We start from the raw sequence: 22,109 nt of genomic DNA on the forward strand, positions 1-22,109 counted from the left end.
TTTTATATTTCTTTGCTATATGTAGTAGTGTACCACACTATCCTATCCTATCCCATCCCATCGAAAGGCGAGCTCTATGATGAATGAGCCGCGATATTCCCCGTCCCGAATTATTTTCCTCGTCCCTATAATGCATCGTTGAGTCATCTAGCCCGCAGACGAGCTCTCTCAGTTATAATACCTTACCCGCACCCACCTGTATACGCCTAATATGATTGATAGATTGATAGATAGTTATATAATAAAACACACATGTATTCACCCGTAGATTCGTAGGTCGTATATCACGCCTCGTCATCGAACACGCCCAATGGGCCCTTAAGCTTCGTAAACATCTCGTCGCGCTCGCCCTCGGCCGTACTCAGAGCGGTAACCGCGCCACCGGCACCAATATGCCAGACCTCGTGCTCCTGCTGGTTTTGTCCCTCGACCGTCTCGTCGTCCCAGCGGAACAGGCTCCGGATCGTAACGCTCCAGTCACCACGACCCGCGGCGTCCATGTAGCCTACAACGCCGGAGTATAAGCTCCGCTCATGGTGACCCTCGATCTCGTGTAGGATCTCGCAGCTGCGCTTCTTTGGGGCGCCGGTCATACTTCCAGGGGGCAGGCTTGCGGCTAGGACATCTAGACCGGTTTTCTTTGGCGTTCCGTCGTCATTGTTACCCGGTAGCTGGCCCTCAACGACGCTGATCATCTGGAACACGCTGGCGTATTCCTCGACGATGTTAAGCTTAGGGACGGCTACGCGGTCGGGTCCACATACGCCGTGCAGGTCGTGCCGTACGAGGTCGACGATCATCAGATTTTCAGCTTCTTCTTTAGGTACGTGCAGGATGGCTTCGGCCTGTGTGAGGGTCGAGACGGCGCTCGATTTGCGCACTGTGCCTTTCATCGGACGCATTGAGCATAGACCATCAGCGCTGAACTCGAGGAACCGTTCTGGTGAGCTGCTGATCAGCGTCGCACCGCCAAGCCGAATATACGAACCAAAGGGGGCAGGCTGACGAGAACGCAGAGAACGGTATAGCTGCCATGAAGTCTGGGGTGGCTTCCCAGGTTCAAGAGGCATTAATGGACAAGATTCCATCGCGGGAAGAATTTTAGGTCGTGTGATATGCGTCTGATCTGTTAAGCATAACTCATACGAATCACCCGAGGCAATGAAATCTTGACACTGTCGGACTTTTGCCTCATATTCGTCGGCGTCCGGCACTTGTATTTGTGCTTTTGCGAATATGGAATCCGGCGTTGACGGTGGTGTAAGCTGGTTTAGTTGTGTACGCTTGTTGAAATCCGCGCGAAGCCCATCTGACCAAACTGGTGAAGCTGAAAGCCTGTCGATGATAGAGTCCGCCCAGTCGTTTCCTTCAGACTCTATTGGCGATAAGTGTTGAATGCGTAAAGTCCCATCCGTATGATCTATCACGATACTTTTGGTAACCCAGGCGAAGCAGAGATCCGGTCTGGTGTGACGCCTCTCTTCGTGAGATTTGACATCAATACCTTCCAATCCAAGTTCGTAAGTAGTATAGCCCATGAAACCGCCAAGGAAAGGTGCAGAACGATCATCGGGTGCCACTCTTCGCTTAGTCCAGAATTCAGCTAATAGCTCCCATATGGTTTGCCCAGAGCTAAGATGAAGCTTTCCGGACGAGAAAGGTTGTCGAGAACATGAGCATCGGGCAGTAACATAGCTATCTCCCGTTCTGTATTCCAATTTCAATGCCTCATCAACGTCTAAGGCGATGATGCTATAACGCCCTCGCACATCAGCTCCGATTCTATTTGCCTTGGCGCTTGCAGAGTCCAGAATGATGAAATCCCTCCTATCGCCTTGTAGTATCTCGACAATGTCAGGAGCCTCGATATGAATTGGGAGTTTTATACTTCTCGATCCATAGTGGTGGTTTATCTCAAAGGATGCTAGCTCGCTATCGCCATTTACCCACGAAGAGTGACTATTCAAATCATGTACCTTAAAACCTAGGCTGTCCTTAGCGCTACGTGCGCTAGATTTCGGTAGTCTAGTAATAGAACCGAGTGAAACAGCGGTGGAATCTGTGATGCGGCCATTCGTGTAATTCCACCGTATGGCCTCACTGAACCAGTTCTTAATAACTTGATGACCTGTTGGTTCCGTACATATTGACTCGGGGTGATATTGCAAAGCCCAGAACGGTCTCGTTCTGTGCTTCATACTCATGAGGATTCGCTCTATATAGTCACCTCTGTTTTCATACACCCAGGCCAGGGGAACAACGTCTGGCAAATGCGTAGGGGATGTCCATTTAGACGCCGTCCAATTATCTGTAGATATGGCATCTTGTCCAATATCCGCGTATAGACTGTGGTATAGCGTAGCTTTAAAAGGTGGAACACCATAGAAGATGTTTCCTTCATTTAAGCTAGGTCGTTCAGCATCATGATCGATTTCCCGAATCATGCCGTGAAGGCCGGTCTTAAGTTTCTTCACAATGCCACCACAGCTGACAACTAGGCTTTGAAAACCCAAGCATATTCCGAGAACCGGGACCAGATGCGCCGGTTCGAGGTCCCATATGTATCTCATAAGCCCCACATCTTGAGGCAAATTGGGCGATCCGGGACCCGGGCCACAGACGACAGCATCATAGCGACGCAGCAGATTAGTCAACTCGTGAGTAAAATTTGGTGCTTGCGGGCGAAGCTCAGGTGGATCAATGGGTAAGATGTCAACATGAGCTTGTAACGTCGTTGTCAGAAGAGAAACGATATTGTTACTAAAAGAATCATAAGCATCAATGAAGAGGATCTTAGGTTTGTTCATATTGATGTCTGCGAAAATATGCCAACCTTGGCTTGGTTGTACATGATGGACGTTTTGCTCCACGATTACATGTATGTATATAATAAGCGCAGGTGTGTAGAGTTATTTATCTCATTCGCCAAGATAATAGGTAATAGGTAGGTAATAGGTAATAGTAATAAAATAAGTAAGCCTGACTTAGAAGAATTTTTCCAAGGGATTAGATGTGAAAAAGGCGTATGTTTGCAGCTGACAACGGGCACTAACTTAGCGGACTAACATAAAAAAGGGGCGACGCCTTAGCTACGAATATTGGACCGAGAGGAAGCGGCTTGAGCCGAGCCTCCATAATTTCTTGTTTTTATACTGTTACTTTTTTCTATGACCAGAACATCGTCCAAAATATAGAATTCTTAATCACACATAAGCAAATTGGTAGTTTTCTCCATTATATTAAATATCGGAGTGAATCCTTTTTCATCTCTATAACCACTTAACTTCCTGACCATACGGGGCTCAATCCAGGACCAATCGCTATTCGATAGCCTATCAAATTGTTCCAGACGTGAATTCTCGTTGTGTAACTAAGTTGTTAAGCCGAAGACAAACTGAGCATGTTGCATGTGTTACACCTGAAATAAACCTAGCTGTGAAGTATCTCACCGCTTATAATATCTGCAATTGTAATATATCACCTAGACTCCCGACTTCTACGGATGCGAATCGGGCATAGAAAGCCGAGCTAGCTCGACATCGCAGATCTCGTCGGGGTTGCACACAGATAGGATACACCAGAGCAAATGCCGGTCAATTCTGCGCTAAGTATCAATATATACCTGAGTAGGTAGCTTTCGTAATGCTTCTAATGCAGCGACTCCTTCATTCGTTACCCCAATTTAATCCATAACGCGCGTCTGAAACCTTGTATTCCCGTAAGGCCTTGAGCGCACCCTCGGCATCGTCTGCCGTAACCAAGATATCGGCATTGCCTGCCTTAACGAAACCCTCGTCGACGGCTGTCTTAATCCACTGTGTCAAGCCGTTATAGAATCCATTTGTGTTGAGTAAGCAAACGCCTTTATCATGGATACCCAGTTGATTCCATGTGGCCGTCTCGAGCAGCTCTTCCATCGTGCCGTAGCCGCCAGGGAGCGCAATGAAGCCACTTCCGGGTCCTCCTTCGATCACTTCTCTCGCCATCATCTGCTTCCTCGTATGCATGTCTTTAACAACCGTCGTTCGGCCGTAAATCTGCTCTTCCGGAACGTGATACCCGTTGGCATCCGTAGTTGACGAATAAGTCGCATCTCGCTCCCATTTAACTAACGCTTCGGGGATGATACCGTGGACGGCATCAGGACCTGATATCGATACTATTGTCTTCGCTACTTCTCCCATCAACCCTACTGTGCCACCTCCGTATACTAGACATAAGATATTAGTACTGCTCAAATAATAAGACTCCCTATATCCGTATAGAAAGAGAGAAAAGCAACAAAGAGCGTACCTAAAGAGATATTGTTCTCTGCCATAAGCCTGCCTAGCTCTTGAGCTGCTTTAAGATACGCCGGCTTGTTCCCCGGCGACGAGCCGCAGTAAACGCAGATCTTGGCCGGGAGCGGGGTGGCGTTGGAATTCGGACCGGACGTCATCGTATTACGAACCTCAGAATGTCTGAATGTCTGACAGAAGTGGGGTTTATCGAGATAAGTGGCCGAGACTTGGGAATGTAGAGGCGTAAAAATAACCTAGACTATCTTATAAAGGTTTAGGTAGGTAAAGAGATGTGCTTCCTAGAGCCGGCTACCAAGAGAAGAAGAAGACGGGAAAGTTGGGCATAAGGCGGAACAAGCTCAGACTACTAAGGCAGATGGGCGGAGGCAAAGATTTTATGATAAGAAAAGCTAAACTGCCCGGGTAGAGGAGCTGGGTACGAAGAGGCGAGTGCTGTTTCGGGAGGAATGTAAGATATCGAGTCACTAGCACAAATCAGACCTCGCAAACAACGATAGCAAAGTACCTAATAGAAGCGCAACGAGGAAGTGAAGTGTTTGTGTGTGGCGGGAAGCGGCATCTGAATCAAAGTCAAGGTGGGACTTGGGCGTTGAAGCGATGAATCTCCGTTTTGGCTGCCACTTTTTCTCTTGCTAGGCCAGAGTCACTAAAGTCCATCTCACCAATGACGTAGCTTAGTGGACAATAATGAATTTTCTGGTGGCATGGCAGCATGGCCAACCAGCCAGCCTGTCCAGCATTGGTTGAGCTGTAGGCTGTAGGCTGTACATAGCAGCAGCCTTTAGATAATGTACCTGTCTTGATTTGCCGAGGGGCCAATTATAAATTGGGCCGTTGTGTTGCTACAATATAGGTATTATGTATGTATGGCATATGCGTATGGCATATATGTATGAGTATGAGTAAGAGTAAGAGTAAGAGTGAAGAAAAATTGTCTTAGGCGCGTCTTAGACTGCATTAGGTGTTGTTGTAACACCTAAAGACCCAAGCCTCGAGTCATTATAGCAAATCGCTTCGGGCAATGATAAAGGGGAAAACGAATTATAATTGGTCCCCTCCTTGCCAGCTGACATAGAAATGGCTTACGAAGCTGTGAAGTTAAGGCAATGTTGCACTTGACAAGTCAGCCAGGTTTACATACATATTATATACATTATGTACATATTACCTTAGGTAATAGTACAGGCTTGCATACCTTATGTAGTGGTGGTGAGTCGTGACAGACTTTTGAGGGGTCTACTGTCCTGCGAGTTTCTCTAGGTACAGGCTTATGTCGTGCACCAGCATCGGATTGTGATTCGCCGATCTTACCGCTGTCGGAGGGTCCAGGCCAACCAGAGCTGGCTAGAACCTAATCGCCCAGGATTGCGATAAGTCCAACTACACACGTCTTATCATAAACATGTACTCTATTCTTTTTTTCCTGGCGACGTTTTACAGAGGCATAACAACCTCTGCCTAATTCATCGCGATCCCAACCAAGTGTCGATTAATGTCGATTAAGGTCGCATCCACCTTGAAAGACTTCCTAAATAGTGCATATTCCTTAAGTCTGTATCACAGCCTGGGCATCACTACTAGGAGAAATGCCTGAGGCAAACGCCGCCCCTGCCGGGGACGCCCGCGAAGGGCAGGGCGTAAGTTGTCGCGTCACAGTCTTTCTTAATAGCGACTTTGAGACCAAAGCTAACATCGTTATCTCTTAGTCAATAGTCGGGAAAATCGTCCAGGGTTTAGCGATATGGTTTGGCATGCAATTGCTAATGAAGCAGTTGACGGGCGGCAACAAGACACAAACTGCCACCGTTCAAGACGCCTCCGGCAATGCTGTACAGGTTCCCGCGAATACCGGCGATATACCTGCTTACCAACTTCGCCCGCAAACTCTTGACGAAGGCGCCGTCTGGAACCCCATTCCACAGCGGCTCGCACCTATCTGGCCCGATGATAGTCCCGTCGATATTGTCGTTACGCTCTCGCCATCCTTCATGCCCACCAAGATCTCTGATGTGCCAGAGGAGTACGTTGCCCTTAGTGAGAAGAATTTCAAGCTGAGCAACTCGAGTGACACACGGGTTGTCGAAGGTACTTTCAATGTGCCTTCGGCCGTTCAGAAGAATGGGACGCTCTGGGGACACTTCTATATTGGACTGACAGGAGCCAATCTTGACCCTAAGGAGCCAGGATTCGATCCAGCGAAGGCCTTCCATTTCGTGCACCCCTTGACTCAATATATTCCAAAGAAGAAGGAAGCAAAAACCCGTAACTTGCTAGAAGGACGGTCTGAAGTGGAAGTAGAGGAAGAACCCGAAGACAAAATCACCGGCCCAATCGTCGCAAGCTACTATCATCCCAATACTAGCTTATCATTCATTACTGGCATGGGCGTCTTAACATATCCACAATTGCAGCCCGCTGTAAGACAATTCGTACATGTAGAGGTAAGGTCCCAGCTTCGTTGAACCCGCCACGCCAATGCTAATATCCTACAGCCTACGGGTGCTCGCGATGGTTCTGGGCAGAACTCTTGGTATTGTAGGTTGCCCCTCATCTAAGATTTTATTCTCTTTCGCTTAGGTGGACATAAAGGCTAACATCCGTGTAGACCCTATCTTATACGTTAATACGTTCTGGCAACTCAAGAGTCATATGACGCTTCTTAATGAAACTGTTAAGACACTGCCTATACGCCTCGACCTTGGTAACCTGAAGGGCTTGTATTTCAACGTTATGGCTACGATGGATTTGAACTCTAAGCAGCAACAACTCCAAGCTGCTTATGGCGCGCCTATGCCAGGTGGCAGCGATGGAAGCGAGATTGATATGATCAAGGAGATGTTATTGGACACGAACCCTTATCTCATTGGTGTAACAGCTGTCGTGAGTATTGCGCACCTGTTCCTTGAGATGCTCGCTTTCGGATCCGATATCGCCCATTACCGCAAGAAGAAGGACAACGTTGGTATTTCGGTTCGCTCGATCCTGGCCAACGTCTTTATGCAAGCGGTCATCTTCCTCTACCTGATCGACAATTCTCAGAATACTAGCTGGATGATTCTCGGCACTCAAGGTATTGGTATCTTCATCGAATTCTGGAAGATTACTACCGTTGTGGATGTCAGAGTGCGGCCAGCTCCACCAGGATCATTGATACCGTACCGGATCGCGTTTGAGGATAAATATAAGCTTAGCGAGACTGAGGAGAAGACGAAGGAGTATGATGAGATCGCATTCAAGTACATGTACGTTGCTGCGGTCCCTCTACTCATCGGCTATGCCATCTGGTCGCTGGTCTACGAATCACACAAATCGTGGTACTCGTATATCCTCACAACCCTGGTAGGATCTGTATACGCATATGGTTTCTTGATGATGGTACCTTCGCTTTACATCAACTACCGGCTTAAGAGCGTTGCCCATATGCCGGGTAAGGCAATGCTTTACAAGTTCTTGAATACCTTCATCGATGATCTATTCGCCTTTACCATCAAGATGCCGTTCTTGTATCGTCTAGCCACGTTCCGAGATGATATCATCTTTTTCCTCTACATATATCAGCGCTGGGCATACAGGATTGACTACACCCGAGTCAACGAATTCGGCCAGGGTGGCGACGAGGAAACTGAGGAGACTAAGGTCGAGCCTAAGTCGTTACTAAACGCCGAAGCTGTCACCGAGAAGGTCGAGGGCACCGCGAAAACCAGTGGTGCGGATACCGGCGCAGCAAAGAAGAGGAAGTAGAGTAATATGAGCTTTAGAGGGATGACATGTTCGCATGCATCTTTGACATATAAAGTTATGAATACTTAATGTTGGCATATAGAAATAGAGTACTGCACCAGGCAGAATTGTCCGGAGGGAAGTCTTAGTAATAGTCTCTAATTGCACCAAATGCCTATGCATAAAAGTATGCGCTCATACACTATATTGGACATCTTCTAGCGTGCGGAATATCATAAATTCGTACTGTCGCTATGTAATCACATGCATAATAGTACAATATCAGCCCTACGCACATGGGCCTAGCAAGTCGCTAGCAATTTAATTAACTAACTTAGCGACCCAAGAAATTCTACGCTAGACCAAATATAAGGTACATGTACTAATTGAAGACACGAAACAAAAGTACCATGTAGGTACATTTATGTAGGTCTTTCCGTGTCTGGGCTATTGGGAGCTTCTGTTCCATGCTCGTTGTACAAGTAGCAGAGTTCGGACGATAAGGCGTTTCTCTTTTCCTTTTCTTCCCTTGTAATTCAATATCCTGCTCTGCCCCCAACACACGGATCCATACAGGAATATTATTTAAACAGCGGCTCGCGTCATTACGTACCTAACCTACCTAGACGACAGAATCATACTACTCCTTAAACATTCTGATAGGTAACACTATCTTATCTCCCCGTCCCTTGCATCTCGATACCCGGTAGTTAGTTGCCGGTCTAGATCCGTCTCCCCGAGCTTTAACTAAAACGATAGTTACGTAGGTGGACTATCACCCTCCTTTTAAGTTTCGTCGTTTCGCGACGTTTCGCAAAAAAGGAAAATATAAAGGAGACCAAATATAATACACGAAAGGGTCCTCGGTTTTCTTAGGAGACATCTGCCTCCTTTTTTAAGCTTTCATCCCACCCACCTTTCTAGAGGAAGACGGAGGAAGGGGACGAGGTGTGCCAGATCGGATCGCGTCACGTCGGGAAGCACAAGCACAGGCACAGGCAACTAACCGATAATTCACACACCGCCCTCTCCGCCGTTCAGGGGCGAGAGAGTATAACTCCAGGTAGGACATGAGCCACGAGACCGTTGGCTCGCTTCTGGCCGTCATTGCGAACTCGCTCAACGATGGCCTGCGCATCATGATGTTCGCCGACAAGCGGGCCTGGGGGTCGGACGAGTTCGAGCAGCTGCGCCTACTAGAGGAGACCCTCGACGAGGCTAAGAAGGACTTCCAAGAGCTGCCTGCTCTTGTCAACGGGAGGTACTACTACGAGAACGACCGCATAGGTACGTCAAGTATTCCCCCTTTTCCATCCACTAAACCTCCCATTCGCAATAGTCTACATACTTACATATCGTTACCTGCATGCCACCTACCTATTCCTTTAGAAGACTACCTGCCTGCTCCCTGAAAGAGAAGTTGACCTAATAAGCCTAATTCTGTTTTGCGCCTCCAACAGACGAATCCCTCGAAGACCTCCGTATCCTATGCACGCGCTTCGAGCTACACACGCAGACCTTTAAAGACTGGGTGCGCCACGGCGGCTCCATAGACCTGTCCTGGGCTCACGAAACAACCGCCCTCCGACGCGAATTGCACCGCGCCCAGTGCCGCGCCGCTAGACGCATACACAGCGCGCAGCAGATCGAGACGTCGGCCGAGAGCGTAAGATGCCTTGGCGCCTTGCAGGTGTACCGCGTGCAAAAGGGGCGCGACGTGCGCGTCGAGGACGAGCGGGCAGCATGCGCGCAGGCGGGCCGCTTCGAGAGGTATGCGGAGAGAGACGTGGCTTTCGTGTGTGATTTCTGCGACGGGTTTTTAGTCTGGGAGGACCTGCGCGCGGTCCCGACGACGCGGATAACTCAGCCTCCCCCGCGCAACGAGGATCTCCCCGCACCCGTTACGAGCAATACGACGAGAGCTGGCGAGACCGGCGACAGTAATAATAATAATAATAAAAATAAAAGTAATAATCCCAGCGACGGTGATAACGAGACCAATCCCGCCACAGCGAATTGGCAAGCCCGAGGCATCGCCCTCTCCAACGGCGAGCAGAAGACGATAGTATTCGCACCGGTGGCCGTGGCAAACCACGTGCCCCCCGAAGTAGGCGAGTGGCGGTCGCGGATCCTGTGCCCGCACTGCGACGAGTACTACTACGAGGAACAGGGCGACGGCGACATGGAGCGCGTGCGGTATACGCAAGGCCGAGGGTTCGAAAGCGTTGCGGCTTTCCAGGAGCATCTGGAGTGGAGCCATGCGTCCATGGTGCCGAGCGCTTCGAGCTGCGGAGTTATGTAAAGAGGGAAAAGGGGGACGAAGTAAGGGAGGTTATTTGAATTCCCAGATTGGGAGGTTAACTTAATTACATGGCGGCGTTCGGAGCCTGTGCATTGAATCAATTGGGCCTTATTTTATATACCTAATCCATCGCGGGTCTAAAAGAGCAAAGGCGAGGCGTTCAGGCGTCTATCAAAAGGGAAGAAGGGATATATCTGATTACGGCCCTGCTTATAGATATCTAGAATCGAGGCCTATAGAAGGGGGAGGGGACGCAGGTTGAGCATTCAACAAGCCGAGTAAAGGAAAGGAACTCAATAAAGTGGTCTAATTAGTTTGGATATTAGGACTATATGCCCATAGGGAGCCATTCTCAAGACTCCCCCGATGCTGCAGTAACTAACCTACTATACTACAATACTCGAGTTCAAATGACACACTTGAAGATTGAACTCATGCTTGCCCTACTGTGCTTCTCCCCATGCTGCTTTGTTGGTGATACATGTCTGCGTATGGACTTTGCGTAATTCTTCGTTTCTTACTCCCATCCACCCCCCTCCCATTTCCCACCCCCTATTATCTCCTTAGTACCCGACCTCAAAAAAACCGGAACCAAATAAACACCAGCACAATCAGCACAAACACACCAATGGGCGCATACTGCTTAATCAGCAAATCCCAATTAATCTTCACAGCCGCCTTCCTATACTTGCGACTATCATCCCTAAGCCTCGAACTCATCTCGCCCATGCGCTCCAGACTATCGCCCCGATACAGCAAATCCTCGATGTTCTTCGTCATGACCTTGGTCACGTCGCGCAGCTCGTCGTTCAAGCGGCCCAGGCCCTGCGTCGCGCGGGCGTCGGCGTATAGGGCCTTGGTGCGGGTGATGAAGGTGTCGAATTCCATGAAGGCGTAGGGGCGGAGGGATGGGGAGTGCAGCTGGGGCGCGGGGTAGGACTGCGCGAATTCGGTGGACAGGTCGGAGAGGTAGGTGAATGCTAGCTTGCGCGGGTAGGAGCGCTCGCTGATGCAGATGTAGACTATGTCGTTGGCGATGAGGTAGCTGGGAGGGGAGGGAGGGTTAGCTAGGAGTTGGAACTGAACTGAACTGAGGGGGGAAGTTGGATCGATTTGCTTGGGAGGGGAGGGAGTGAGGGCATACTGGATTGTGTAGTTGCCGCTTTCGATGCTGGCTTGGGGTTCGGCGTTGCGGTTTAGTCGTCGTAGTATGATTTTGGTTTGCGACTTGACTTCGGGGAGAGAGGATTCTGGCTGTTTGGTAGCAAGACGGTTAGTATAGTATAGGATATGGATATTCCATAGGTGACCAAACGGAGGAGGACAACAGCATACTTGTTGTTCGTCATCGACGGATGCGCAGAGCATCAAGCCTGGATTACTATTATTAGTCTAGGCTTTGAGATGGGAGGTATGGCATATAGGTGGATAACACATACCGTCGCCCAAACGGGCTATCTGGGTTGACCTGATCATCTTTTGGATTGTGTGATCGCGCTGTGTTGTTTGGCGCTGTTCAATGCTAAGGGGAAGAGTGAAAGAAATGTGGTAATAGTATCCGGAGTATTGTAGCGTATGTGTCTAAAAAGACAAGCTGCAGACGCTTTAACAATTCAAGTAAATAAACCGATATGTCGTTGTCCCTAGGTTGCAATTAAATGAAATTAACGGCTGCTTGTTTCGATATGCCCTTTTTCACATATCAATCTGAGGGGTGGTTACTAGGGAAATGGGTGCTATATTATGTAGTTTGGTGAAGTTATCTCCAATATCAAAGAAAGTTGATTAACCAAGGTTGTCCAGTTGAAAGTCGGTAATGCAACGTCAGGGGATTGCAAGGATGAGGATTGGATAATTCGGCAGTGGGACCAAGCTAGGGAAAGATATCTTATCGATTATAGGTGATGACAGGGCTAAAAGCAATCCAGAATAGGCCTAAAATAGTAGTGGCCCACCTATCATTCGCACCGGCCAGCCGTTATTTTCCCTTTTAGGCCATGCCGCATTTACTTACATCTCGTCGCAGTCGCAGTTGCAGTCGCAGTGGTCGAGGCTGCGACTGCCTCATAATTACTATATATCAGGTGTACTTCGTACAATGACAAATAAAGCTTTCAGGCCAAAAGACACGTCCTTAATTTCACGCTTCTCCAATTACTCTTGTTCTCTTTTGCCATAATTCCTTAGTGCCACATTTACTGATTTCCCGGTGCTGTTATGAATTAATAGATGCTTCCTTTTACCTACCTACCTTATCTCTCTCTCTCTTGTCTCTGGTTTGCAACTCTTTTTGATTTAAGAGCCTACCTCTTTATATTCGCCGAGCACTGCCATCTTCACTTTTCCCTGACTTATTTATCCCAGACCATTCAAACATGCCTCCCCGAAAGAGAGCTAAAGGTGCGACCGAAGAGAAAGCCGAAGAGCCCATCAGAAGATCAACCAGAGCATCCAAGAGATCTGCCCCCGTACATGTTGACTCCTCTTCGGATGAGCTCTCTTCCAAAAACTTAACTTTTCGTGGACACGATGTGAAACTTTCAGACACCAAGGGCCCTTCTGAAGAAGAGGTCGGTGATGAGATCACTGTTCGCGTTACCCGCTCCAAGTCTCATGCAAGCAGCCGCCCCTCAACTGCGAAGAGTGACTCCGCCTCCCAATCACATAAGCTTAGAATTGTTTCGGCCCCATCTGAGGTAGGAGACGTGGACATATTTGATATCGACAATGATGGGAAGGGAGATGAACTTACTCACGAGGGACCGGCCATGAAGAAGAGCAAGCCCAATATCAATGAGAAGCCTTCAAACGGTCGAAAGTTTAGATACAAGTATGACAACCCTGACGAGATGCTTACAAACCCCCTATCACCACTAGCAACTGCCCAACTTCGAGTAAGTGAATACCCATCTCCTATCTTTATCACGAATAGTTATATGCTATAAGCTACTCCTCTCACATACAACTACACATATCTTATATCCGTGGTATTCTTACTAAAGCGCTGCACAGGAACTACTTTGCAGCAAAGTGGCTTGGGACCTATTAAGCACAGAGGAGAAGCAGCAAGTACTTGCAAAGTTCCCAGACGAGAAGGAGATTCTCGATGCCGGCACCGAGAATGCAAGGCCAAATATCACATCGCTCAGAAACAACAACAACTTCCGGCACGATATAGTGCGGTACCAGGATGACCTGAAAAAGGGATGGCACGACCCGGAGTGGATCCGACAGGCACAAGCTGCTCATAGCAAGCGCGAGATCGGCTTCTACAACGAGTATATTTCCGATCGCTTTCGGGAAGATTGGAACATGGAAATGCCGGGAGAGGAGGATAAGGAGGATGCACATCATATTGAGGGACGTCTAGAAGTGAAAGTACCTGAGAAAGATGGCAATGCTCAAGAAGAAGGTCGAGAACGAGATGACGAAGCACAGAAGAGCAGAGAAGACCAGGATACAGACCCAATGAAGGGTGTGACAGACACCTCTCAGGCGAATGGAGAGGAACACTTGGACAAGAAGAGATCGGAGCAGGTCGAAGTTTTGAAGGAACAGACAGGTGATGTGAACAAAGGTGGAGATTCGCAGGAGCATCCTTCAGACATAGCCATGGAGACGATGTAGGATGAATGGTCACGGTAATTGTCCTGGCAATTGTCCTGGCAAGAAGCCATATTGGACACTATGATAATGAAAGGTACCACGAAGCTCTAACGAAAATTAAATAACAATACTACACCACGTTTAGGAAGTTAGAATCCCTAGTATTCTTTACTGCCCGTTCGGTGTACATAATACCCTCGATAGCCATTACTTTACAGTATCCCAGTTCTCGTCTCTTTCTTCTTACACCGCTATATCAACTACCACCAGCACAGCACATGTCCCACCGTCGTCCAACAATCATTCACAATCTAGTCGTCCCGAGGATATCGAGATAATAGAAGGCGGACAAGTAAATATAGGTAGGAAATATTCGAGACTCCAAGAGTTCTAAGAACGAAAAAGTTCTGCTCTACCCTAGCAATAGAAAGAATAAAATATAGCTAAAGCTAATATACGTTTTACTTACCTTAGGTATACAAGCCAGCCAACATCGTCTACTCTAAGACAAATCGAGGCGTATTAGTGAAAGCACTTAACCCAAGATAGGATTAGGAAGGATCGTTATAGGTAGTTAGGGCTATCTTAGATACCTCTTAATTGAACATGAGCTGCTCGTATCTAATCCTAAAACACCACTCTCCTTGAATTAGATACACAAGCCAAATCAAGGATTACACACACACACACACACACACACACACTCACTCACTCACACTCACACAAACTACTATCCCTCACCGCCCACGCGTCCACGCAATCTCAACATCCAAAACGTGTAGCAATCGTCACACTGAGGCACAAAACTACCGAGCCAGACGGGATAGTATACGCGGCAGTTAACCCCCACTGCCTTATCAGGGACCAAAATATATCTCTCTGTCTGTCTGTCTGTTTGATTATGTGTAGCCCTAGCTGTCCTAGGACCTCATCTCATGACCAATTACTTCACTTCATTCATCTAGTAGTTATCTCTCTCTCTCTCTAAAACGTCTTCTTCTTTTATACATACGTGACTCCATACATGTACCTCCCTAATCGCGGGACTACCCGCCTATCACGTTATGTTACGTTACGTTACGTTACGTTACGTCACATATACTCTCCTATACTCTCCTCTCCTCTCCTCTGCCCACTTACTCACCCCCCCTCCCTATCCCTATCCCTATCCCTATCCCTCACGCTAACAAAACACGGGCGTCGAGAATGCCACAAGCGCCTCTCCTTAGCACCCAGGACCGCATCCATCAGGATCTCCGTCTCGGAGCGCCCTCTGCGCTCCCTCTCCTTATCCCCATCCCCCGGTACCCAGAGCTGCGTCTCCTCGACCGAGGCCGAGATCTCGAACTCCCCGCGACATAGCGCCGTCACACCGAGCACGACTTCGGTGCTCGATTTGGCTTCGACTAGCGGCAGGGTCTGCTGCAGCGTGCCGTTCCACGCGAACTTGCGCGTGAAGTCGAGGGCTACGTTTAAGGGGCGGTGGCATAGCGAGGGCATGAGGCGCAGGGTGGGGTATACGGGCTCGCTCATGCGGTTCGTGATGACGACTTTGACTTGCGCGAACTCGTCTGTGAAGATTGTGTTTTTGCCTTCCCGCGGGGAGTCTTCATCATCTTCCGGATCTTCGATAGAAATATCAATCCCAACCTCATCGATCTTAATCGCCTCGATCATACGCGGCGCGAGGCGGATACCGCGTAGCTCGATGGTGCCTTCTCTCGAGGGTCCGGACAGAGTCTTCCATGAGCCGGATAGTTTTTCTAGGACCTTCTCGCGGTACCAGAATGCCTCGCGGTTGCCGCGCTCTATCTCCGGTGTGATCTTGCTGCTGCTGACGACGAATTGCCGTTGGCGGGAGGGGTTGAGAGCTGGGATTGATGCGTGGGGGTCCTCTATGTATACCCTTGGAACGGGGAAGACGACGCGGTTGGTATTTCCCGGTAGGATATGTTCCTTTATCATGATACCGCTCTCTGCCTCGAGGCAGACTTGCATATCACTTGGCCAGGCGTTCCGGAGATCTAGTAACAGAAGACAGTACTCTTCATTAGATAGTGAAGTCTCTATTTCCGCAGCCTCCGCACCCACGCGAGACCAAATGGGTTTAGGTACACCATTTGTAAGGGGTAGAACATCCATCCTCGCGAGTTCTATGCTCGCATTGACAGTGATAGTTAAGTCGAGACAGACTTGGCGGGTGTGGAATTGCTCGGTAATTTCGGACTGGGGTACACCAAGGTATGCGTAGTCGACTTGGATAGTCCCATTGGTAAGGCCAGGCTTTCCAAGAATCTCGAAATCAAAAGTAGCCGTGCCTCCAGGTGCAATGTACCTCTTAGAGTCGTCGGTCTTGCGCAGTCGCAAAGCCTGTTTCCTTGCCAGAATGAGTTCATACTCGTATAATTCCGCAGGTGTTGCATCTCTACTTGTCAATGCTGTTTGTAGGGGGCCTTGCGTTGAGTCTTGGAAAGAGAAAAGCAGTAGATCTGCTGGCGTAGATTGAGATAAGTTTTGTAGCGTCACGGAAAAGACCCGGCGTTCTCCTTCTAGAATCATTACTGAATCCTGAAGGAGAGACGTAGATTTAATAGCAATAATAGGCTGTGCAGGGATAGCGCTTAGTCCGATGCTGTCTGGGCTTAACGAAGGTCCAGAAAAGGGCAACTTCTTAGCCTGCTCTAATGAAGCCAACCCGATCCCCTTAACTTTGATTTCCGTATCCGGAGCCCACGGTTGAGGGAAGATGGGAAATCTTCTTTCGCGGCATCCTCGTACTTTCACGATAGCCCCCTTTATCTTCAACGGGCCTGCAGCTCTAGGGGTACCAGCGAGCTTCAGGATCTGCGTACGATACGGCCCTATTATCGTGCTTGTTGTAGATGACTCGAAATCGGCTCCTTCAGCATCTAATTTGATACTCTCAATATCGACGTCGATTTCATAGGGGTTCTGAAGCGTAACCCTAAAAACTGCTGCTTCTCCAGCAACAAGTGTCCTCTCCACCGCCGCCTTATCCGAATCTCTTATAAATGGGTTGTAGATAAAAGGATTTACGTCCTGCGAAGTGCGCGCCGTCGTCACACTCGGCAAAACGTGCTTAGAGTGTGGTATAGGTGTTCTGCTTTGCGGCAAAGGATCCATTGTGATCCCCCGGACGAGGAATTCGTCCCAGTATTCTCCAGAAAGGCTTTCCAAACCTAGCCTCTGAGACAAGCCAGATGTCTTTGAGATGTTATTTGCCAACCTGATCTGCTCGTCTCTTGTAATTATCGGTGCTGCATCTTCCCGACGCGGTCCTGGCGCAACTCCGCTTCCGGCAGTGCGCAATAGATCGCTCGAGAACTTCAATACGCCATTAAAGTCTGGTAAAGCCTCAGAGAAATTAATGCAAGCCCGTAGAACGTTGAGCTTGATATTTTGAAATCCAAATTGCCTAATTGCGGATTGACTCAGAATTCTCGAGATGACTTTTTCGTCTGTGTCAGCCGCTTGATGCGATTCAGAGGCTTCACTCGTGTCCTTGTCGAAGCTGACAACCCCATAGGTTTTAGATAGTAGTCCGAGAAAAGCGTCAATCCCATGTTCTATATCTCCCTCGCCCAGCTCAAGGGACCCCGCACCATTTCCATGACCATTAACAGCATTGAGCGCTATTAGACCAGCCGCCGGATGAATACCGACTTCAGCGGCGCCTCGTGTTCTTGCTTCAACCAGTCCTCCGATTAATACCGACACCAGTTCTCGCACAACCATGGCTTTTTTTCTATGGAAGCCCAGCAAGCCAAGGATAGTAGAAATTCCGCTAAGAATGATTGCACGGTCTACGGTTGTAAGCAATTCCGGCGCAGACGATGGGAAAGCCTTAAATAACAAAGTTGCGATTTGAGCGCGGGGAGGAGCGATAATTAGGCGAGGTGATGTAGTGAGAGTGTTTGGAGATAGATTGCCGAGGACGATTTTCCCCAGGGCTTTCTTATCGAGCCTACCTTCGCACAAATGGAGAACTGTGAGCAGCGTGCAGAACCTGATGATAGATTCCGAAAGTGGGAATGGAGGAAGCTGTTCGCCAGATATCCTTGAATATAGTGCTATTATTCTGTCAAGCAGATCTGGAAGAATGGCCTGGAGGTGCCGTAGGTGTTTTGGTTGCTCAACATCGCCCTCTTCGAGTTCTGCTGGGCCTTTAGCTATGGCGCTGATTGACTTCTCGTTCGCAGGTAGGCATATTGCAGGAACTTGAAACTCAACTCCGACCCATCCAAGTAAGAGTAGACATATCGTAATAAGTTCGAGTGCTTTGCCGTGCCATAAGTGGTCATTGATAGACTTTGCCATAGTTGCACCCTCGATCAGCTCTTTCAGTGCGTCCGTCCACCGACCAGCCTGGAGATATAAGGATCCCACCAAGATTATCACTCGCCCTCGGCTTTTATTCCTCCACCTCTCGTTCAAACTACCAGACCCAAAGCCCATTATTGAAACCTTGTCTTGGTTTGCTACTCTCGTTCCTCCGGCAGAGCCTGGGCGAGATGTCTCGGGGATTGGTACATCGGCATTGCTTTCGTTCACGGTAGTAATGTCTTCAAATGTGGTTGGGGGGTTAGACAACCCGCTACGGACGGGAGTTGTAGGCCGTCCTGAAGGAGTCGAGCTGCTAGATCCAAAAGGGAGCGACTTGAAAGGCACTGGCATGGACATCCGGGCAAGGCCCCTATCCGCAGCACCGCTAGTTGATGCCGACCTTGTAACGCTGGACACGGCGTATTGCGAGTTCCTTCGCGCAGCTGGGTTCGCATCATCCGAAGTCCAAGACGCTCCATTAAGATCCGGTCTTGTGGGAGCTTGACCGGGGGAGTCTATAGACGTCGTTCCTTCGAAGGACTTGGCGAGGGTTGTCATCTCCGCTAGCAACAAGGAAGATATATCGCACATGATAGTTTTAACCGTAGTTCTATTCGAGTTTTCCACCGGTGGGATTGTTTTAATGCCTTCGGGAATAGGAACTGTACTTTCTGTTTGTGGTGCATAATCAAATATGAGCACTTGATGCGTAAGGATCTTTGGATACGTGTCCCGCAACTCCTCAAGTTCTTGGTACAAAGTCCTAATATTCCTCTCTACGATAGTCGGCGCATGGCCATTGGCAGATTGTCTCTTGCTAAACGTGACATTTTCGAGCTCCCGGCCGTCAGCGATAGCAATAACCGCAAGTGGTTCACGAAAAAGCTCGAAAGGGGCTAGAGCAAGGTGGGATGGAGGGGGTATGTAGGTGATTAGATCGTAAAACATAGCACCGTCGGGGAACGCGAGGGGAGAGAACATATCTAAAGAGAATATCATTAGCCTTATGACCTCTAGTGTAGTATGTTTAGGGTGTATTACTTACTCCGATTGGGTCGCCCATCGGCGCTGATGTCGCGGAGTTGGACAACATGCTCCTCGTTTAGTCTTTGGACAAAAGACGTAAACCTATCCCGCTTGATCCGACCGACAGGCAAGACTAATGCCCGTACCCTCGCCGGGGCGATAGGTAACAAGGAGTCCAGGCTCATCCTAACATCTGCCTTGACCTCACACTACCATGACAGAACAACCGCATGCCTACCGAACCGGGGGCCAAGTACGGACGAGTCGCGCGATTCGTTCAGCCCTTTGCGCAACTCGAGTGTGTCGCAAGCGTTGTCCGATATTAGGGTCTTATCATTTGTTCGATTTTGACATATATTCAACTCGTAGGAATAAAGACCGGTTGTATGAGATGGGGTGATATAGTTTAAAATATCCTTTTTTGAGCAACGAAATCTAGAATGACGATGAAATGCCCAAGATCAAGCTCCTGAGCCTCGTGCGCCGTTGGAAACATTAGACCAATCAAAGCTTAGGAGCTTGGACAGGGATCATCCCAAAAGAGAAGGATGTGTCCGGGGTATCTTGGGTACCTAACCTAAGTACCTAGGTACCTAGGTAAGTACAAGATAATGCCAGGGCTAAAACTGAGTATCAAACAGTATACCCTTCAAAATATATCTCTCAAGTGCAACTTCAATATTGTCTTTCTTTTCAGGCACAATAGATGTTACAGCTTTAGTCTTTTTCGAATTGAATGTTCGGCCAAACTAACGCAACATCGTACCGTCATCGTTGAACCTCAAACTGTGATACGAGATATTTATACATATGGTTACGGCTGAAGAGAGCTATACAATGTCAACCGTCATTGCATACCTATTGTAACAATTGTGTTCCAAACCGTCCATATATATCGTTATATTCGTACATGGTATCAATATACACGATTTGTTAAGATGATGTAACGCTCGGCGAACCTCCCGACCCTTCAGCTTTTCCTTCAGGTTTTACCTTACCTTGCGTGGCCTCATTTTTTAGTTCCGAGTCGAAAATATCAACAGCGAGACTCGCTTCGACAAAGTCCTCCAGCTCTTCCGTCACCGTCTTTAATTTCTCCTTCACAGCCTCGGCTCCCTCAAACCCAACAATGTGACGCGCCGGTGGATTCTCATGTCCACCGATAGCAGTGAGGGCGTATACCGTTTCACCCACGAGGCGATCCATTGAAGAAGGAGGTAGCTTCGGATATCTTTGAATAATTTCCGTCTCTGAGGGCTCGACAGCTGTCTCCGAGTTTAGATTTAACACATTTGTGAGCATATCCCTAACGCTCGGTGCCGGGTTATTCTCGCTGTCGTAAACAGGTAAGGACGGAGAGAAAATAATCTTGTTAGTTAAGGATTGTATCTCCTTATGTGGCTGTACTATGGTTACTTTAATATTAAAGGGCGCGACCTCGTAAGCTAGTGAATCGCAGAATCCCTCTAGTGCCCACGTCGCTGCCGTATATATAGGCATTCCAGGCGTGCCTATATGTCCGCCAAGACTAGTGAGGATCATAATGTGGCCGGTATGCTGGGCGCGAAACGTCGGGAGCGAGGCTTTGATGAAATTTACTTGGGAGAAGAAAATGGTTTCGAACTGGTCGCGCACGAGATTTTGCGTCGCCGGCGAGGTAGACAGCTCTTCTACGGTTCCAACAATAGCTATTTTCAAATAATCATCTCGTAAGAACTCGGCTTTGCCCCGCGCATGTATGTACGCATGTATGTAGGTACGTATGCGCAGTTAGGTTGCGCGTGGAGAAGGGATTGCATACCTTCAGATGTGCAACATAACAATATATCTATGCGGCCAAACACATGTTTGGCCTCCGCCACGGCCGCACTGCATTGGCCCATTACGCGGCCATCGCAGCGTATGCTCCTAATGCGGTCTTTCCATCCCTCCCGATCTTTTCGATTGCTTTTACACTCATTGACAAGCTCGCGAAATTCGGCGCTACGGTCGTCGTGCTCGATTTCTTGCGGCGGCAAGCAGGCGACGACATAGTCGCCATGAGTGAGTAATTGGCGTATCAATCGAACGGCCAGAGGGGTCAAGGACGAAGTTAAGAACCAAGTTCGCGGGGAATTATGCGTCGCTATAACACGATTCATTAGTCGGGTTTCCGGCAACGAAGCGGGCATTTGGCCAAGGGAACAGGGATTAGCATCTCAAAAGTACACGATGCAGGACAATAGTTGCGAAGGAATTCGAAGAACAAAGTTGTTTCATCGGTAGATTCGGTTTGCGCGCAAAGTCGCGCAATGGACGAAAGGAAAGAGGGAAACGGGAAAGAGAGAGCTTAGGTAAGGTAGACAAGGTATGTAAAAGGTAAAAGCATGTAAAGGCATGTAAAGGGCAAGAGGCAAATCTTAGTTCGACGCACGGAAAGAAGCTGCAGGAACAGAGTGCGAATGTCGTGCCGGACCTGACGACTCGGCGTTCTTCCTTTCTGACATTTCCACCTTTTTTTTCTTTTTCTTTTTCTTTTTTATTCCTTGTTTATTTCGGTTGCTGTAAAGACAGATCAACAGCACGGTACGGCTGAGTATACCCCCGATTCTACCAGCGATTCGGCATGACACAATCACGATCGATCGTACTTGGAGAATATCGCAACTGACGGTCGATTTCTCTTTAACAGTTGATGAAGCCCTTTCCCTGCCAGCAGCACAGGGATAAGGAATTAGTTGCTTGACGAATATGTCGAAAGGAGAGGTCGACAGATCCGATACTAAACTATGAAGACAGATCGAATAGCACCCAAAGCAGTTATATTACGT

The 22,109-nt window shown here is 48.5% G+C and overlaps 8 protein-coding genes across 8 annotated transcripts; 3 read left to right on the plus strand and 5 right to left on the minus strand.

The window, feature by feature from the left end:
- Positions 1 to 66: 66 nt before the first annotated feature.
- F4817DRAFT_334870 (para-aminobenzoate synthase) lies at positions 67 to 3,025 on the minus strand. The gene has a single exon (XM_049302963.1). It carries the CDS (start codon positions 2,805 to 2,807, stop codon positions 285 to 287), a length of 2,523 nt encoding a protein of 840 aa, XP_049159834.1. The 5' UTR covers positions 2,808 to 3,025; the 3' UTR covers positions 67 to 284.
- Positions 3,026 to 3,480: 455 nt separating this feature from the next.
- On the minus strand, positions 3,481 to 4,776 carry F4817DRAFT_73001 (uncharacterized protein). The gene is made up of 2 exons (XM_049307832.1): positions 4,294 to 4,776; positions 3,481 to 4,210 (listed from the first exon to the last, which is right to left on the minus strand). The coding sequence occupies exons 1-2, from the start codon at positions 4,436 to 4,438 to the stop codon at positions 3,666 to 3,668; spliced, it is 690 nt and encodes a 229-aa protein (XP_049159835.1). The 5' UTR covers positions 4,439 to 4,776; the 3' UTR covers positions 3,481 to 3,665.
- A 731-nt stretch (positions 4,777 to 5,507) lies between these two features.
- Positions 5,508 to 8,233, plus strand: F4817DRAFT_334874 (cleft lip and palate transmembrane 1). Its single transcript, XM_049302964.1, has 4 exons — positions 5,508 to 5,938; positions 6,008 to 6,742; positions 6,794 to 6,836; positions 6,907 to 8,233. The coding sequence occupies exons 1-4, from the start codon at positions 5,888 to 5,890 to the stop codon at positions 8,040 to 8,042; spliced, it is 1,965 nt and encodes a 654-aa protein (XP_049159836.1). The 5' UTR covers positions 5,508 to 5,887; the 3' UTR covers positions 8,043 to 8,233.
- A 586-nt stretch (positions 8,234 to 8,819) lies between these two features.
- Positions 8,820 to 10,489, plus strand: F4817DRAFT_73022 (uncharacterized protein). The gene is made up of 2 exons (XM_049307833.1): positions 8,820 to 9,308; positions 9,482 to 10,489. Exons 1-2 carry the CDS (start codon positions 9,092 to 9,094, stop codon positions 10,321 to 10,323), a joined length of 1,059 nt encoding a protein of 352 aa, XP_049159837.1. The 5' UTR covers positions 8,820 to 9,091; the 3' UTR covers positions 10,324 to 10,489.
- A 410-nt stretch (positions 10,490 to 10,899) lies between these two features.
- Positions 10,900 to 11,799, minus strand: F4817DRAFT_358166 (snare-like protein; the record flags this gene model as incomplete). The annotated part of the gene is made up of 3 exons (XM_049305993.1): positions 10,900 to 11,368; positions 11,468 to 11,573; positions 11,763 to 11,799. The coding sequence occupies 3 exons, from the start codon at positions 11,797 to 11,799 to the stop codon at positions 10,900 to 10,902; spliced, it is 612 nt and encodes a 203-aa protein (XP_049159838.1).
- Positions 11,800 to 12,332: 533 nt separating this feature from the next.
- On the plus strand, positions 12,333 to 14,481 carry F4817DRAFT_334882 (Asx homology domain-containing protein). The gene is made up of 3 exons (XM_049302965.1): positions 12,333 to 13,217; positions 13,336 to 14,291; positions 14,404 to 14,481. The coding sequence occupies exons 1-2, from the start codon at positions 12,699 to 12,701 to the stop codon at positions 13,948 to 13,950; spliced, it is 1,134 nt and encodes a 377-aa protein (XP_049159839.1). The 5' UTR covers positions 12,333 to 12,698; the 3' UTR covers positions 13,951 to 14,291; positions 14,404 to 14,481.
- Positions 14,482 to 15,065: 584 nt separating this feature from the next.
- On the minus strand, positions 15,066 to 19,754 carry F4817DRAFT_334885 (Trs120-domain-containing protein). The gene is made up of 2 exons (XM_049302966.1): positions 19,319 to 19,754; positions 15,066 to 19,256 (listed from the first exon to the last, which is right to left on the minus strand). The coding sequence occupies exons 1-2, from the start codon at positions 19,482 to 19,484 to the stop codon at positions 15,070 to 15,072; spliced, it is 4,353 nt and encodes a 1,450-aa protein (XP_049159840.1). The 5' UTR covers positions 19,485 to 19,754; the 3' UTR covers positions 15,066 to 15,069.
- Positions 19,755 to 20,232: 478 nt separating this feature from the next.
- On the minus strand, positions 20,233 to 21,470 carry F4817DRAFT_315043 (NAD(P)-binding protein; the record flags this gene model as incomplete). The annotated part of the gene is made up of 2 exons (XM_049300483.1): positions 20,233 to 20,987; positions 21,101 to 21,470. The coding sequence occupies 2 exons, from the start codon at positions 21,468 to 21,470 to the stop codon at positions 20,233 to 20,235; spliced, it is 1,125 nt and encodes a 374-aa protein (XP_049159841.1).
- Positions 21,471 to 22,109: the final 639 nt, after the last annotated feature.

This window comes from Daldinia loculata, assembly GCF_022478755.1.
Source record: "Daldinia loculata strain CBS 113971 unplaced genomic scaffold F4817scaffold_19, whole genome shotgun sequence".
Classification (NCBI taxonomy): Eukaryota; Fungi; Ascomycota; class Sordariomycetes; order Xylariales; family Hypoxylaceae; genus Daldinia; species Daldinia loculata.